The sequence below is a fragment of the Lepeophtheirus salmonis genome, chromosome 4 (genome assembly GCF_016086655.4).
Source record: "Lepeophtheirus salmonis chromosome 4, UVic_Lsal_1.4, whole genome shotgun sequence".
NCBI classification, from domain to species: Eukaryota; Metazoa; Arthropoda; class Copepoda; order Siphonostomatoida; family Caligidae; genus Lepeophtheirus; species Lepeophtheirus salmonis.
Genome location: NC_052134.2, coordinates 38,696,973 through 38,713,233, shown reverse-complemented (window position 1 = coordinate 38,713,233; position 16,261 = coordinate 38,696,973). Strand labels below are relative to the sequence as shown.

Sequence of the window (16,261 nt, the reverse complement as noted above, 5' to 3'; positions counted from 1 at the left end):
CAACATTGAACTATTGAAAACAACGGTGTTTTTTTGTTTTGTTTTTTTGTAATAATTAATTCTATTAACAGACTAATAGACGATTTCTATACATATATAATAATATAAAGGGTCAAATTATCTGTGAATTAAATAAATAATTTTATATTTTAAGGGCGTCCGCAGTATTATATTTTAGGCTAAGCTTGGTTTTTCAATTATTTTTGAAATAAAGATTCCTAAATTAAATTTTTTAGTGGGAAAAAAATTCAAAAATTAAATTTCAAATGTTCAATTTAAAAAAAACTAAGTTTTATTGAAAAAGATTTTAAAAATGAATTTTTGGGAAAAAAAAAATTAAATATCATATATACAATTTTTTGAAAATAAAATTTAAGAATCCTTGGTTATTCGCAAAAACTAAATTTTTTTGTCAAAAAGTTAGAATTTTTTTTTTTTTTTTTTAATTTCAAAAATTAATTTTTTTGAAGTTTGGATATTAGGAGGGGGGTGCTACAGCCCCTCCAGCCAATCCCTAACGGGCGCCCCTGCATTTTTATAATTAAGCCTATTATACTTTCATACCCCCCCAATCGAAGATACTCAACAAACAAAGAAAACGGGTTATTCTTTAAAAAGAAACATGCTTAAATCTTAAGAAAGTATTTTTGATGAGCAACTTTTGTTAGTGAATTCAATGTACAAGCACTTTTTTACATCTTTTGTATAATTTTGAATGTTTGTATTAAAATTTAAATAAATATAGTCTTAGTTTGTATTCATATTTTGATCGGCATTGATATATATAGAAAATGGTTAATTTGATATCTCTTAACAACCATGCCCTTTATCCTACGTTTGATGAATAATGTTTTTGTGCCGTTCATTTCATACGATATTTTTTTTCACAATTTCTATATAGTTACTTTTACAAAGTATATTTAGTGCAAGTTCTTAAATCCTGTTATTATTATTACTTTTTTTCAAATAATATATAATTTACGTCTTGAAACTTATTCACGAATTATGCCTTACATGATACGATATTAATAATCCCAAAGAGATCTCTGAAGTCCATCATCACCAATCATCATTCTTATTGATAGGATTTTTTTTCCGTCAAACGATCGCTAATAGTAGAAATATTGCTAATGGAATACACTTTACATCAATAACCCAACAATATTTGTAAGGAAATAGTACTTAAATTCCTTGATTGTAGGTAAAATTCCGTATTCCGTATTTCTCTTAAATATTACTGGCCAACAAAATTTGAACTAACATATTGGGCCCAGACGAATCAAAAGATTCTGCTTTAAATAGATTAAACTCAATCTCAAATGTAGTTTTGGGGATTCAGATGACTATGTTTAAAATTTTGAAAACTCTGAGAAGAAAATTGGAGAGGATGTATATGGATATCGATAGGCTATAAGATACCAAAAGTATATTTTATTAGAATGACTTCAAATTGTTTAGTATTAATACTATTCTTATCCCATATCAACTCTACCTATGAGAATGAACTTTTTAGAAGGTTCAATGAAAAGGATATTACAAAAGTACAAGAGCAGTATAGTCGGTATCCATACCCTTTTGTGGATCCTAAACTTGAGAAAACGAAGAAAAGTATACCGATTAATGATGGTCCTTTTATGTTGGAGATAAATCATTTCCTCTATAATGGAAATGGGGACCTAGGAAGAAACAAAATATTCCGAATTCTTATAGCTGGTGGTGGTACTGGATACAGTCTTTTACACTATGCTTATGTATTTAAAGCCTACAAAACTGAAATAGTGTATTTGGACTTTTCGAAAAAATCCCTAGAGATAGCTCGTGAAAGAGCAAAAAACTTTGGTTATCAAAATATTTTATTCTATCATGATTCTATATACAATATACCAAATTTGAAGTTAGGACTATTTGACTTCATAGACTGTTATGGAGTTTTACACCATTTAGCAGAACCCGATGAAGGTTTGAGAATTTTAAAGAATAGTCTGGCTCCAGATGGAGGAATATTTCTAATGTTATACGCGTATTATGGACGACAAGGTCTATATTTAATGCAAGAGTTACTTAAAATCCTAAATGAGAATAGAAATCTATCATACCATGAAGAAGTTCAGCGCAGCAGATTGTGCTACAACAATCATTTAGAAAATAGTTGGATTCACATGCAAGGCATCTTTAAGGAAGCAGAATTAGATGTGGGATTCTATGACATGTATCTACATAAACAAGATCTACCTTTTACATTATCAGAACTTTACGAATATATTGAGCAATCCGAGAAGAATGAGCTTAAAGTTGTTGACTTTTATTATCCAGTTCAGCGAAATTGGATGAATCAACGTCCAGCATATTTAAATAAGCTGAGCAAAAGAAAACTACAAATTGTAAATGAAATTATATATGGGTATGAGAACAAACATATTTTTTTTGTAAGCAAGAAAAATGACTCTGTTGCCTCCTTGAATAACATGGATAACATACCCATTTTTCAAGTGGAAAAAATCAGCCCCATCATTAGCGTACTTACATCTCATGAAAATATAAATAAGCTACATATCAGAATAACTAAGCATAACCAAATGAAGGATGTATTCTCACTACCCGTATCAAAATACACCTATCGTTTCTTCAAACTATTATCACAAAGGAAATTTACAATACAAGAAATTATAGAAGACACTGTGAAGCTCTATCAAAAGAAGGGAAAGGACGCAATGAAGCTTCAAACGAAGATATTTAACGATTTTAAAAAAACATTAAAAGTCCTTATTTTAAATGGATTGATTCTTCTCAGACATAAACATTATTCAAACTCAGAATTTGTTCACCATGATTTTTCAATATTCGATGTTGAATATGAATGAATGCAAATTAATTTTATGTATTTGTATTCATTGTCTATTATACTATTGTATGTACCATTTATAATCATTTGAAAGAATCATGATAAAATAAACATGACATTTATTTCCTGTCGAAATCAAATCTCTTTAATAATTATACGGATATTAAGTAATTAATTTGGATCCAACAAGAAATCAATAACTTTTATATTATTCGATATATCTTTTACAACATTGGGTAAACATACAAAATGCATATTTATATTATTGTAAGTTCTCTTGGTGGTGATAATAAATAGTATGTTAAATTAAATTTCTCGCATTAAAAAAAAAAAAAAGAAGCGGAACAATTTCATATAACTTTTGAACAACCTCTTATTACTCTATCATAATAAACCTGGGGGAAGTTTCTTTAAATCTAATGAATGAATTACACCAGAACAAGTCAACTAATGAATCATAATAGATAAACGATGGAGGATGATACCAATGGTCATGTAGGTGAGGAAATCGAACTCCCCACTTGTTATGTTATGGGTCCAGATGATGTTGATGGTGAAGCTACTCAGAATGATGATGAAGATGGAGAACAAGATGAGGATGAAAGTACATTTCGACTGTCTGTGGATCAAGTCAAGTAATATTAAATATTTATATAATATAATTAAGCTTTTTCACAACAAATATACGAACCACTTTTTACTAAAATTCTAGTGTTCCTCTCTTGGAAGTAACGTCGATTTCAAGTATAGTATCCAGAGAACAAAAGTACAAATCCCTTCATCAAGTAAAAATAATTTTCCTAAAATTATCGAACTTATTTGTTGCCAATTGGCAATTTATCCCCAGATTTGTAGAGAAGGATACATTGAGATCCTTGAGAAATTTGCTACTCAATATAAAGAGGAATTATTGAATACATTCAATAACTTGGATGAAAAGGATGTGTCGCCACTTCATTACGCTGTTCGTTATACCAATATTGATATTGCTCAGTTTCTATTGGATATGGGAGCAAATCCTAATGTTCAGGGTCCAGATAAAATGACCCCACTCCAATATGCAGCTCGCTATGGTGGAAAAAAGAGGAGTCGACATTGGAAAAAGGGATCGTATCGTTCATTTGATGAAGAAGAGGACGAAGCAGAGATGTTTGAATGTGAAAAAGTCATTAATGTTGGAGAGACTGTTGCTTTATTGATTAATTATTATGCTGATGTGAATGCTCAAGATAGATATAATCTTACCGCACTTCATCATGCTGCTATTCGGGGTAACAACGATGCAGCGTCAGTTCTTCTTAGTACATCAGGTATAGAAAAGGAACCTCGAGACTTACAGGGATCAACTCCTCTGCACTTGGCTTCTACATATAATCGCTTGGATACTGTAAAATTGTTACTTGCTAATAAAGCGAATCCAAAATGTATTGATATTGATGAAAGAACACCTCTTCATGAAGCATGTCAGGAGGGGAATGTTGAAGTTGTCAATGCTATTATTTCTGAGAGTGAGGCTAATTTTTCTACAGACTTTGTTAAGGAAGTGAGTCATTAATTTATTTTACACGTTTGTCATATTTTTCATGAGTACTTTTAGTTAATTCAAAAAAAGGATGGTGAGGGAAATACATCATTATCTATTGCTGTGAGCTCTGGATCCATTAAGATTGTGGAGCTCTTACTTGAATATGGAGCAAATGTTAATTCGAAAAATAAACACTCTGTATCAGTACTTCATTGTGCTGCTCGAACTGGACAAATTGAATCCGTTGAACTATTAGTTGAACACAGTGCAGAAGTAAATGTTGTTAACAGTTTAATACAAACTCCGGTCTACATTGCAGCCTCTAATAATAATGTAAAAGTTATTGAGTACTTAGTAAATAAGTATGCATAAAAAAAAAGTGTAATATTTGATTATTGTAATTATACACATATTTGTTTACTTTATAGTGGTTGTAATCCCAATATTCAAGATTCGAATGGTTTTACGCCTCTTCATATTGCTTGTAAGGAAGGTAACGTTGAGGCTGTAGAAGTTTTAATTGCTTTTAAGACTAATGTTGATCTTCTGGACTATGATGATCGAAGTTGTCTTTATATTGCTGCGTTGTATAATAAGCCGGAGGTTTTAAAAGTACGATTGAAATCATTGTTATTTATAAAAACTTAGATACTGTTTCTGATTTTAAGACTAACACTAATGTGTCATTCAATCTGCTTATTTAACATTAGGTACTTCTGGAAAATGATAAATGCAATGGATTGATAAGTGTAAATGATTTATTTGATAATTTACCGTTGCACGTTGCATCCAAGGAAGGTAATGTGGAGATTGTTCACTTACTTATCAATGCTGGATCCGATATCGATAAAAAGAATGAAGATGAAATGACTGCTCTTCATTTGGCCTCGTTGAATGGAAGAGTCAAAGTTGTTGAAGAAATATTGAAGTAATAACCGTTGAGTTTTAAGGTTTATATCCCTGTGTAATGTTTTCCTTCCTTGCAGAAGCGATCGCTGTGCTATTTCGGATATTGATGAAGACTCTAATACAGCTTTGCACATTGCCTGTACCAACAGAAGGTTTTTGGTGTCTAAAAAGCTCCTTGAATATGGAGCTGATATACAGAGTCGTAATGTCAAGAAATGGACTCCTTTAGACTGTGCTGCAAGTGTTGGAGCATACAAATGTGTTGAACTTCTATTAGAATCTGGAGCTCAAATAGATCCCTTAGATAGAAGCAAAACTACTCCTCTTCACTTGGCATCAGAATTTGGTCATGAAAAAACCGTACGATTGCTTTTATCTAATGGCGCAAGTCTCAAAATGGAGGATGCCTTTGGAAGGAATGCATTGGAAATTGCTCTTCTTAAAAAAAATAAGTATTGTGATTCTCATTCATTTATATGAACTTACTATTACTGATTAATTATAATTAACATAATATTTTAGATCTGTTGTCAAAGCTTTAATTGAGTATCCAGATTGGAAGAACGCATTTAGAACGTGCCTTACTCCTCTTCATAAGCTAAGACATAAAGTTCCTGAAACCCCGCTTAGATTATTGATAAAAACATATCCGGATTTAGTGGAAACAGTTCTTGATTCATGTATTACAACAGTAGAAAATCCTGAAAAGTGTGGTGAAAAGAAAGTGATCATGAATTATGAATTTTTAGATGATGCTTATCTTTGGCAACCTGTGGAAAAAGAAGTAAAAAATGTACATGGAATAACATATGGTACATATCCCCTTGTGTCTCGATTGAACTAACATAATCTATTAAAAATTATTTTTTTAAATGATTATAGATGTTGTCTTCGAATATTGCCAAGTAGACGAAAATGCCCAATGTGAGCCATTTCTAAGTACATACCATAAAAATAGAAGAATAGTAAATCAGAACCATCCTTTTATGATCATGGCTGAAGAGAAAAATAGAGTAGGCCTATTATATTATCAAATTATTATATATCGAAGTCATACAACGGAATGTATGTGATTTTTATTTATTTTTGCTTCAGGACCTCTTACGGCATCCTCTTTGTCTAGCTTTAGTTAGACATAAATGGCGAAAATTTGGTCGTTACGTATTTTATGGAAGAGTATTTTTATATAGCCTATTCCTTGTCTTTTTAACCTCATACTTACTCCTTGAAGTTAAACATTCCCAATGCTTTGGAAGTGATATTGACCCAAAAACCGACCCGAATGAACTTCTACCGCCTCAAAATATGTTCAAAACTTTTTGTCATGTCGGTGTTCTGATAGGAGTTATTTTGAATATTTTAGCTGAAATAACTGAGATTATTAGAACAGGGATTCGATATTTTAGTTTCGACAATTTAATGGACTGGGTTGTTTGTATCTTATCCCTATACATTATTTCAGTGGACACAATTTTTGTTCCAGAGAAAGATTGTTCAAGGTGGGACGTGGCTGCCATTTTAATTACATTGGCTTGGTTGAATCTTTTAGCGGATATTCGACAGCTTCCATACCTTGGAATATACGTAATCATGTTTTTTGACATTCTGTTGACCTTTATCAAATTCGCTTTGATATTTATGGTGTTTGTAATCGCTTTTGGACTTGGATTTCATTTTCTTCACACCTCGCACGTAAGTTAAATAATTTTTTACATTATTGAACTAATATGTACAAAAGAATTGGGACTAAAGTAATTTTATCAGGAAGCTCAATTATGTACTTTACTTATAATATTCTTGAATTACAGTATGGTATTCTGCATCAAAAATACATCATAAGTCATTTTCATCATACAAATTGAATGGTTAAAAAAAGTTGACCATTCTCGCAGGTTGAGTGATTTTTATGCAAGTATGACTTGACAGCACAAATAACACATACCTCAAACTCATTTTACATTTTACTTATATTAAATTCATAACTATTTATTCATGTTTCTATTTATAACTTGCACTAATTTAAAACCAGTGGCAGGGGGCGCGGTGGGGGACCCTTCACAGCGATGAATGTTTTATATAACATTAAATTTTAGAAGGGACACCAAATTAGGTTAAAAAAAAGTAATTTAGTACAGAAAAAAGGTAATAAAAACTAAGATTCTCAATTTTTTCTTTAAAAAAAGTTAGATAGTGACGTCAGAACTATTTTCAGAAAAGGGCCGGGTATTAACAAAGATGGGTATTTTTTTAATAAGAGTACTGTTGTGGATGGAAGGGATGCAGGGGCATCCCCTTTCCGCAGTTTCGGCGTCCTGATATGTAGACCAGTTATTCAAACGCGGTACCCTTTTTAGTTAGGACAATTTGATTTAAGATTTTCCCCCCTGAAATATTTTTCTAAAAATTTATTTATCGAAAAAATATGACTGTTTTCCAATATTATTTTAGATTGACAACCTCTGCATTAGGTTTATTATTTATCAATAGTCTAAGGATTGCTCGTGTCTAAATAAACAATCCTGTAAAAAAAAGAGATATTTATAATGTAATTAATAATTAATTAGTGTTGGGGTTCGGTCTGGAAATTATAGACTAATCTACGACCGTTATAACTTTTGTAAAACTGAATTTATTCGGTCTGAATCGTTCTCGTAGTAAAATTTGATCCATATTGGTATGATAAAAAAATCGGTAAAAATTACGGTTTGTTTTTTTATAGAAATAAATGTGGTAAATTTCCCTTTTTTTTAAAGAAAATTTCTTTTATAAAAAAAATATTTCTAGAACCGAGTTTCATTACTACTAATAATATATATTTAGCTAATTTAATAAGTAATTTATTTTATTTACAATTTTTTCGTCTCATAACGTCTTGTTTAATTATAATGGTAGTCAATTTAATCACCCAACTATTGTTTTATTTAGATTTGAAATATATTATTATCTACGAATGACATGATTGCATTATCCTTATTTAAGATAATCATCTAATTTACTGTAGAATACATATCAATTAGTAATTTTCATCAGAAAAGTCAAAATTACACCCTTCATATATTGGTAATCGAATGAAAATTCCATGACTGCATTAACCTCAACAAAATTATTATAAAATTTAAATATAAAATGTGTAATCTCATTTCTTAATACTTTTATAATATGTACAAGTTACATCTTGTACACACTATCAATAATCATGAATATACTTTCATTGAAATATTTAATCTACAATATTTGAACAAGTGATCTAAAAATGATTTCACTCATTATGTTTTTGTTTGTTTTTTAAATTGTTAAATGGTCAGTACCTTGCTAAAATTGATTGAGAGGCTTGAAACTTTTCCAACATTGGATTATGATTGTTAACACGGGTAATATATTAGCGTAGTCACGTACCCTTCATCCACCTTCATGTCCTTTCTTTCCTCCGATCGAGGGAGCGAAAAATAGAGGCCTCTTAAGATCTTATTCTTTTTTTAAAAATTCCAAATTGAAAGGAAAAAAAAACCCTGTATACATAGAAAATCCTTTTCTGGGACGTAGTTTAATTTAATGTTTATAAGAACTCAATGTTAATTTTATAATCTATATATATTTTATACTTTAGTAAATAAAGCTGCACTAAAAACTGAAAACTAAGGTACTCAAATATTTTGTCTTTCAAATAAAAAATCACCTTTACACAAAGAGACTTAAATTGAAATTTAATAAACATTTTATAACCCACTTTTTGTATTTAGACGTTGGCACCAAAATTTCTAATAACACATTTTAATAATTATTGTTATATTAGTATTTAGATTTTGAGTGATTTTGTATTCTTTTTTTAATAAAGGACCCTTTTCAAACACCTGGAGATTCTTTTCTAAAAACAACCGTGATGATGATTGGAGAATACGAGTATGTGGATATATTTTTTCCAGGTAACGAGAATGATCCTAAGCCTGGAGGAATGAGCAAAGTCTTTTTTGGAATATTTGTCGTTGTTATGAGTTTGATTGTAATGAATCTCCTCGTGGGTTTGGCAGTAGAGGATATCAAAGCGGTTCAGGATCAAGCTGTTTTAAAAAGACTTGTCATGCAGGCAGAGTTGGTTTTGAATGTGGAAAGGCATTTACCCAATTTCTTAAGAAGGTTGTTCATTAAGTACAATTTTAACTATTATTACTTATTGGTCAATTTATAGGATGTTAAGTACTACCCAAGAGGAAATTAGACAAAAATCTACCTCCGAAAATTGTTTAAGTTGGTTGCTGTCAGATATCATGTCATCTTCTAATATTATACGAAATGTCTTCGAATTTGATGAAGAGGTATTCATTTCTCATATAAGATTTAAAGAGTCTTAATGACACTAGTATTAAAACCAGCAATTTGTTAATTGCTGTCCTTACTTTGAGATTGATCCCCTGATATTGCTTTTTGTCTCGAGAAACATGGAAATATATTTTATAACCCGAAATGTCTGCCTTAGTAACCGACAGGGTGCAACATTGCATATACTGTCAACAAAACTCGGTAGTGTAATATGAATAAAAATAATTTTTTAAATGAAGTTGTATATTAATACTAAGATTTTAACTTTTCTTTTCTCTTCCATTTTTTTAAAAAGTAATGTAGGATAATTATGAAATGAAAGAGTGAATTGAATTAAAACAATCTTGGAATGAATGTCTTAAGGAATTAAAATAATTGTTTTCGTTGATATATTTATTTTATGTCCTCAGAATAATAATTAATAGAAAAAGTTATTTTAATTCCTTAAAATACTCATAGTGCGGTTGTTTAATTCATATTTTTCTTGCATTTTATAACTCTAAAGCGTTTTCATATGACGTAAGCATGATTATGTTGGCCATTTTGGGGTCTGAACAAACAATTTGTATGAGAATAAAGCCCAATTTTTCATTAATATTAAGGAAAATAGTAATCTATTGGATGTCAAAATAGTACCAACAAATAAAAAGACTAGAATCTATACCCTTTATTAAAAATATATCCCTCTATTCCCTAGTTGTATTATATATCAGACCCTAATATGTATTAAAAGTATGTATAATTCAATTCATATAAAGACTTTTTTTAATTCTTCGAGTCACTTATAGAAAAATTAAAAAAATAGATTTTAGTTGGTCAAAAAAAAAAAAAAGAAGAGAAAAGTGTTTTTAATATACAAAATATTCCTTGCATAAATATATATAATTACCTCCGCAACAAAGTTGAATGGAGGTTAAGTTTTTGCCTCTATATGTTTGTCTGTTGGTCACCAGGATTATGGTAAAAGTTACAGATCGATTTTGATCTAACTTGTACCAAGATTATATGTTATATGGTCACAGTAAGAGGTCATTAAATTTGAAGAGGTAGTCAAAGTAGCACAAAGCGTTAAAATGCATAATCGATTAGAACTTTAGAATATTTTGAGTTCAGAGCTAGAATTGTTTTTTTTATGTAATTTTAATAAAGATGCTGCATATAGCAGGAGAAACGACAATAGGTGGAGGTTTGCGCTTTATTAAGTGCCCGCCCATTCTAGTTTACTTTTGTTTTGAATATTTTGTTCATGTTTTATATGCAATTCTTGCAAAAAAAAAAAAACAATGTCATAAATCGAAACATAAATATACTACTTTATTTTACAGCCTGATATATCTGATATCTTAACACAACAAAGACAGACTCAAGAGAAAATCAGCAAGATTGAGAAAGATATCAAAACGTTATCGTCAGCCGCTGAGGATATCAAGAATATTTTAATAGCCATTGTCGAACATAATGAAATAATACTGCCAGATGAGGAATATGGTTTCAACACTAGCGTCTCTTAAATCCTATCTCTCTCATATTATAATTGTTTCCTCCGCTTGTGCTTAAAAATACTTAATTGCTATTGTTATTATATATAAATGAAGTTTATGTCATAAATTTTTGATTTAAAAAATATTTATTTGTTACTCAATTTTTGATTGCTTTCATAGTTTATAGAACATTTGATAATTATTTAATAACATTGTTTTTATTAAAATTCTGCTTTTCAAATTCGTATGAACTAATTAATTCTTCAAATATATTTTGGGGGGCGTTAGGGGGTGGGCTGGAGAGACTGTACCCCCTTCCCTTAAAACAAGTTAAGAAATTTTTTGTGAATAGCTGTTAATTTTTTGAAATTTTTTTCAAAAAATATTATTTTTCTTTGAAAAACTATGGAGTTTCGATTTTTCTCAATAGCCATGGATTTTTGAAATCTTTTCTATTTTTATTTCTTTAAATTAAAAAAACCAAGGAAAATTTGGCAGACAAGTATAATACGTGCAATCTGATTGGTTGTTATGTAATCTGAATTCAACCTCTCTCTTCTTATATAAAAAGAGAAGACCATTAAAGTTTTTTTTATAAGTCAGGAATATCACAGTAGATGCACGGATGAAACTGATTCAAAGAAGTAAAACGTTATTAGAACGGTTTAATAGTCGATCCCTTTTGGTTTGAGTAGGGATTCAAGTGAAGGAGATAAGCTTCTCTTTGTTTTTATTCCGGAGGGCTTCCGAATGAAGACTATATTTCATATGTTTTGGAGCCTGTGGTTTTTCCGTGGTTTAAAGCCAATTCATCTAAAACGATTAAAGTGACCTTTCAGCAAGATGAAGCTCCAATACATACCAGCGTTTATTGTCAAGAGTGGCTTAAAACAAATATTCCTTTTTGGGACAACTCTATGTAGTCCACTTCGAGAGCAGATCTTAAACCCCTCGACTACTTTGTATAAGGTTATCTCGTGTCGAATGTAAAAACTCGTCAATATTTAAATTTGGAAGATCCTTAATTCAGATGGAATGGATTAAACTTCCCAAATCTATGGTGTGTGCATCATGTGAATCATTTCAATCACGTCTAAAGGAGGTAGTCGATAAAGGAGGCAGTTATATTGAATCATTTATAAAATATTTAGAAAGAGTGTTTTTCCTCTACGATCAATCTATCACTCAAAAAACTTAAAAAGGTTTAAAACTTATTGTCACCTCTGTATATATATTTATCTCCTCGTGAATCCTCGGGGAAGGGGGTTGCGGAATTGCCATGCATATGTAAATCACATTTTTTACACTTTGTATAATTGATTTTAGGATATTGAATGTTAGAAACATTCTATAAGATATTATGGATGAAATCATTTTTGGTCTTGAGTTTAATTAAATTTTCTTTATTAATAATTGAATCAAGAGTAAACTTAATTAATTTGTTGTGAACCACTCAAAAGTGTAATCAAATTTAGGTCCTTGTGCAATACTGTTACACAGTATTAATATGTAACAACAAAAGCATGTTATAAGAAATTTAGCTCCACCAAAATACTTAATTTGTCATTCCTAAGTATTAATAATAAACATCAACTTTTCCTTCCTTCAATCTAACAGGATGATCTTTAAGGGAATTAAGGCATTTCATCATGTGACCATGAGATACAATTTGAGGGGTCAGTGAGTTGATACAATTTCAATAAATTCAGTGAACCATCTGTTCTTTTGCAGAAAAGCTTACTAATTGTCGTGAAAAAGTCTTTAATAAGTAATATTGATTCAACTTAAGATCCATCCAGCGAGTAAAAAAATAATTTATAATTATTTGAAAACACGTAACCGAGTGCGCTACACGTATATGACGTATATCATATTCATATACCAATACAGTAAAAAGAACAATAAGGGAGTATAATATGCAGGCAGCACTATATTAAATAAATTAAATCTTAGTTCAACTCATTTAAAAACTAAAAAAAACAACTTTTTTAAACATGAAGCAAAAGCTTTGTAATATTTTAAATTAATACGGTATGGTTATAGGGTCATAGTAAAGGTCACAAAAGATCAACTTCTTTTCAAATTTTTATCTAAGTGTGTGTACTAGGGTGTCCCATTTTTAGGGTGAGCTGTTAGTTAGCTTTTCTGAAATAAAAATTACTTTATTTTGGGTGGGGGGTACTACAGCCCACCCCCTACGGAAGCCCCTGTGACCCCCTGTTGTAATATCATCTTGATCAATTATGAGTATTTTAATGACTACTTAAAGGAAGGTCCCAACACTTTCTCTACACCCGGTATCATTAGATTCAAGTGCATTTGAACTCAAGTTTGTATGGGCTTTATGCTCTTGATATAACAAACCAGTTCCAAAAAAGGCAAGAAAAAAAATAAATTCTTTGTAACAGTTTCCAACTTTTTTAACAATATATTATTCAAAAAATATCTAAAGGGCATGAGTCTTCGGAAAACCTTTATACTAAGGTTGGGTGATTTAAATCAAGTTTTTATTAGCAGTAAAAATTGATACAAAAACAAAACTTATCTAATGAACATTCTTTAAATTGATGATAAATTGCCATCAGTAATAGCTTCCAAAACTTATTTGGAACCAAAAAGCAGAGGATTCCAAATTTCTGCAAGTATATCAATAAATTTAAACTCTCAAATTATACTCCAGGGATTTACATACTGAGGCCCCAGAAGCAAACACAGTCAAACTTGTATTAAGCGGCTAGGCACGGGAAACATAAATCTCTTAAACCAAGTTTCCTATTTGGAGCAATTCCAAATTTGAAAACTACATATGAACGGTTAGTGCGGCGACATGTTTAAGAGAGGTGGTCGTTAGACCAGGTTTGGCCGATCTTTTTTTATGAAATAACTGTAAAAAGGGTTATAATATGGAAAAATTCAATATTGCACCTTCACATTGACAAGCTCCGAATTTACTCAGTTTGTTCCCATAAACGTGTGGGAACATTCTTTTTATCCTACCAATAAACTTTAATTTTTTAATATTTTTACTTTCCACTGTTCAAAAAGTAAAAAAATGAACCACGAACATATACTTTTCAGACAAAATTGTGAACGGGTCCAAACTTGCATCTATAAAAGTGGCGGAGTGGCACAACTTTAACAGGGAAAGCCGTATGTAAATTTTACAACAAAATATGTATTTACATAAGTATTTTGAAAAAATAAAAATATATATCTTTTTTTTTTAGATCCTATATACTTTTTTTTTTTTTGATTAACTTTATTTCATATATTTTTTTCGATTGGTCACAATTACCAATATACAATACACAATAGTTCACAATATACTAATCGTATACCATAGAAATGGAAACATTTAGTAAAATTTTGGGATACATACATACATGATTATATTCGTACCAATTGCAAGTAACGTGTTCTTGAGATTAGTCTTGATCTCACATGGGCGTCCGCAGAGGGCGGGCTGGAGGGACTGTTGTTCCCCTCCCAAGTAAAGGGTTTTTTCCTTTTTATGAATCAATTTAATTTTTGAGTTTTTTTTCTAAAAAAATTAATAGTCTGATATTAACGGTAGATTTTTGAAAAAATTTTATATTAGAAATTTTTCTCCAATAATTTTATATTTCAAATTTTTCTCCTATAAATTTTAAATTTCAAATTTTTCTCCAAAAAATTTAATTTATTGTAAATAACTCTAGATTTTTGAATTTTTTTTTTTCCAAAAAATCTCATTTTTAAAATGTTTTGCCAAAACAAATTAATTTTTGGACTAATGTATTTTTAAAAAAATTCCAAAAATCAAGAAGAATATATATAATCTTACGGACGCCCCTGTCTCGAGAACAATTTTTGACAGTCTTGTTCTCTTTATCAAGATCAATACCAAGGCAACTACATTTAAAATCTTTCCTTTTCCAATATACCACATTTGTCTATCCCCTTGGTATTTGAAAATGTGTTATGAACAACATTTAGGCTCTAGTACTAAAAAGCTATTCGACTATTATATGAATCTTTTAGACTTACCTATTGCCTAGCACAAGAAAATCTAGGACTTGTTGATCCACATCAACGATGACAAGGGGTTCACAGCACAACTTCAAATATCGCCAATCTTACTTTGTACGACGCTCCATAATAAGACTGTGTGATAACTTTTAATTCTACCATTGATGTCTTTGTTGATTATCTTCATGTTCAGATTTTAAATGGAGCCATATCAGCGGACAAGAAAACATCGAATCGAATTTAATCAAAACAATGATATTGTTTGGAGTATCAAATAGTAGTAGTTTTTCTGATAATATTAAGTGTTTGGATTTGGCTTTGTCGAATACCAAAGCTCTTATTGCAAACAAATCATGAGCCTGTCAACTACTGGATGCTAAAGAATTGCAAAAAATTTATATTTTCTGCTACTGCGAGATGCTCGTCCTTCTCTTTGAGGATTCCAGATGTGTTGGGATAATGATAGCAATATGGAACTGATTTGCTATGATACTACCCGAACATATCAACAAAATATTTTGAATACATACTTTCAAAGGAATTATTAAATTATATAAAACTTTTGAGAAGTAAATGTTTTAAATGTGAACTTAATACTCTTTACTCGTTGTTTTTTTTAATGTTTTATTATTTATACTTGTTTTACTTATCATATTTTATTTTTAATAATTTTACTATATTCTTCAATTCATATATTTGATCATGTTTGATTAATTTTTCGAATTTTTTTATAGCTGTATATCAGCACGCATTGAAAGGTACTTCGGGAGGGAAATAGTTTTAAACTAAAATGTTTATTTATGTGTTCTTTAACACAATTCCTCTACCTACATATTTTATTTAAAAAAGTATTTATGAGCCTTTAAAAAAAAAAATGGGCTAGTGACGTGTTCTCAAGATTAGTCTTGGGTGCTGGGTAAGGTAGTCTTGGCTCTTTACCATTCTTTACTTTATAACAGGACTAGTTTTACTGTGAGTGGGCCTGAGGAAAAGATAAATGACCGTGGTCAATTCTTTCTCACCTTGTATTTAATTTTGAATTTGTTTTTTTGGCAATGAATTTATAATCTTTTAGCATGAGAAAAGACTGAAAGTGTGATGAGCTTTACAGATTGCCAATATGTCTATGGTTGATTAATATTTCTAACAAAATGTTGTGCTCTAATGAATTTTTTTTTC

The 16,261-nt window shown here is 30.2% G+C and overlaps 1 protein-coding gene across 3 annotated transcripts; it reads left to right on the top strand.

Annotated features, from left to right (window-relative positions):
* The first annotated feature begins 3,199 nt into the window (after positions 1 to 3,199).
* On the top strand, positions 3,200 to 11,315 carry LOC121115906 (transient receptor potential cation channel subfamily A member 1 homolog). Of its 3 annotated transcripts, XR_011779815.1 has the most exons (14): positions 3,201 to 3,477; positions 3,555 to 3,627; positions 3,690 to 4,385; positions 4,440 to 4,729; positions 4,796 to 4,979; positions 5,078 to 5,295; positions 5,354 to 5,728; positions 5,799 to 6,088; positions 6,159 to 6,289; positions 6,372 to 6,968; positions 7,085 to 7,168; positions 9,112 to 9,410; positions 9,463 to 9,589; positions 10,919 to 11,315. XR_011779815.1 is itself a non-coding variant. In XM_040710086.2 (13 exons), exons 1-13 carry the CDS (start codon positions 3,314 to 3,316, stop codon positions 11,102 to 11,104), a joined length of 3,630 nt encoding a protein of 1,209 aa, XP_040566020.1. In that variant the 5' UTR covers positions 3,209 to 3,313; the 3' UTR covers positions 11,105 to 11,315. The 3 variants fall into 3 exon arrangements, 1 of the variants encoding a protein (XP_040566020.1); XM_040710086.2 differs by lacking the exon at positions 7,085 to 7,168 and having other exon boundaries at positions 3,209 to 3,477; XR_011779816.1 differs by lacking the exons at positions 9,463 to 9,589; positions 10,919 to 11,315 and having other exon boundaries at positions 3,200 to 3,477; positions 7,085 to 7,188; positions 9,112 to 9,247.
* Positions 11,316 to 16,261: the final 4,946 nt, after the last annotated feature.

Coding starts and splice junctions, on each gene's coding strand:
- LOC121115906 (XM_040710086.2), top strand. CDS start 3,314: ATGGAGGATGATACCAATGGTCATGTAGGTGAGGAAATCGAACTCCCC. Junction 3,478..3,554: donor CTGTCTGTGGATCAAGTCAA/GTAATATTAAAT, acceptor CTAAAATTCTAG/TGTTCCTCTCTTGGAAGTAA. Junction 4,386..4,439: donor CTACAGACTTTGTTAAGGAA/GTGAGTCATTAA, acceptor GAGTACTTTTAG/TTAATTCAAAAAAAGGATGG.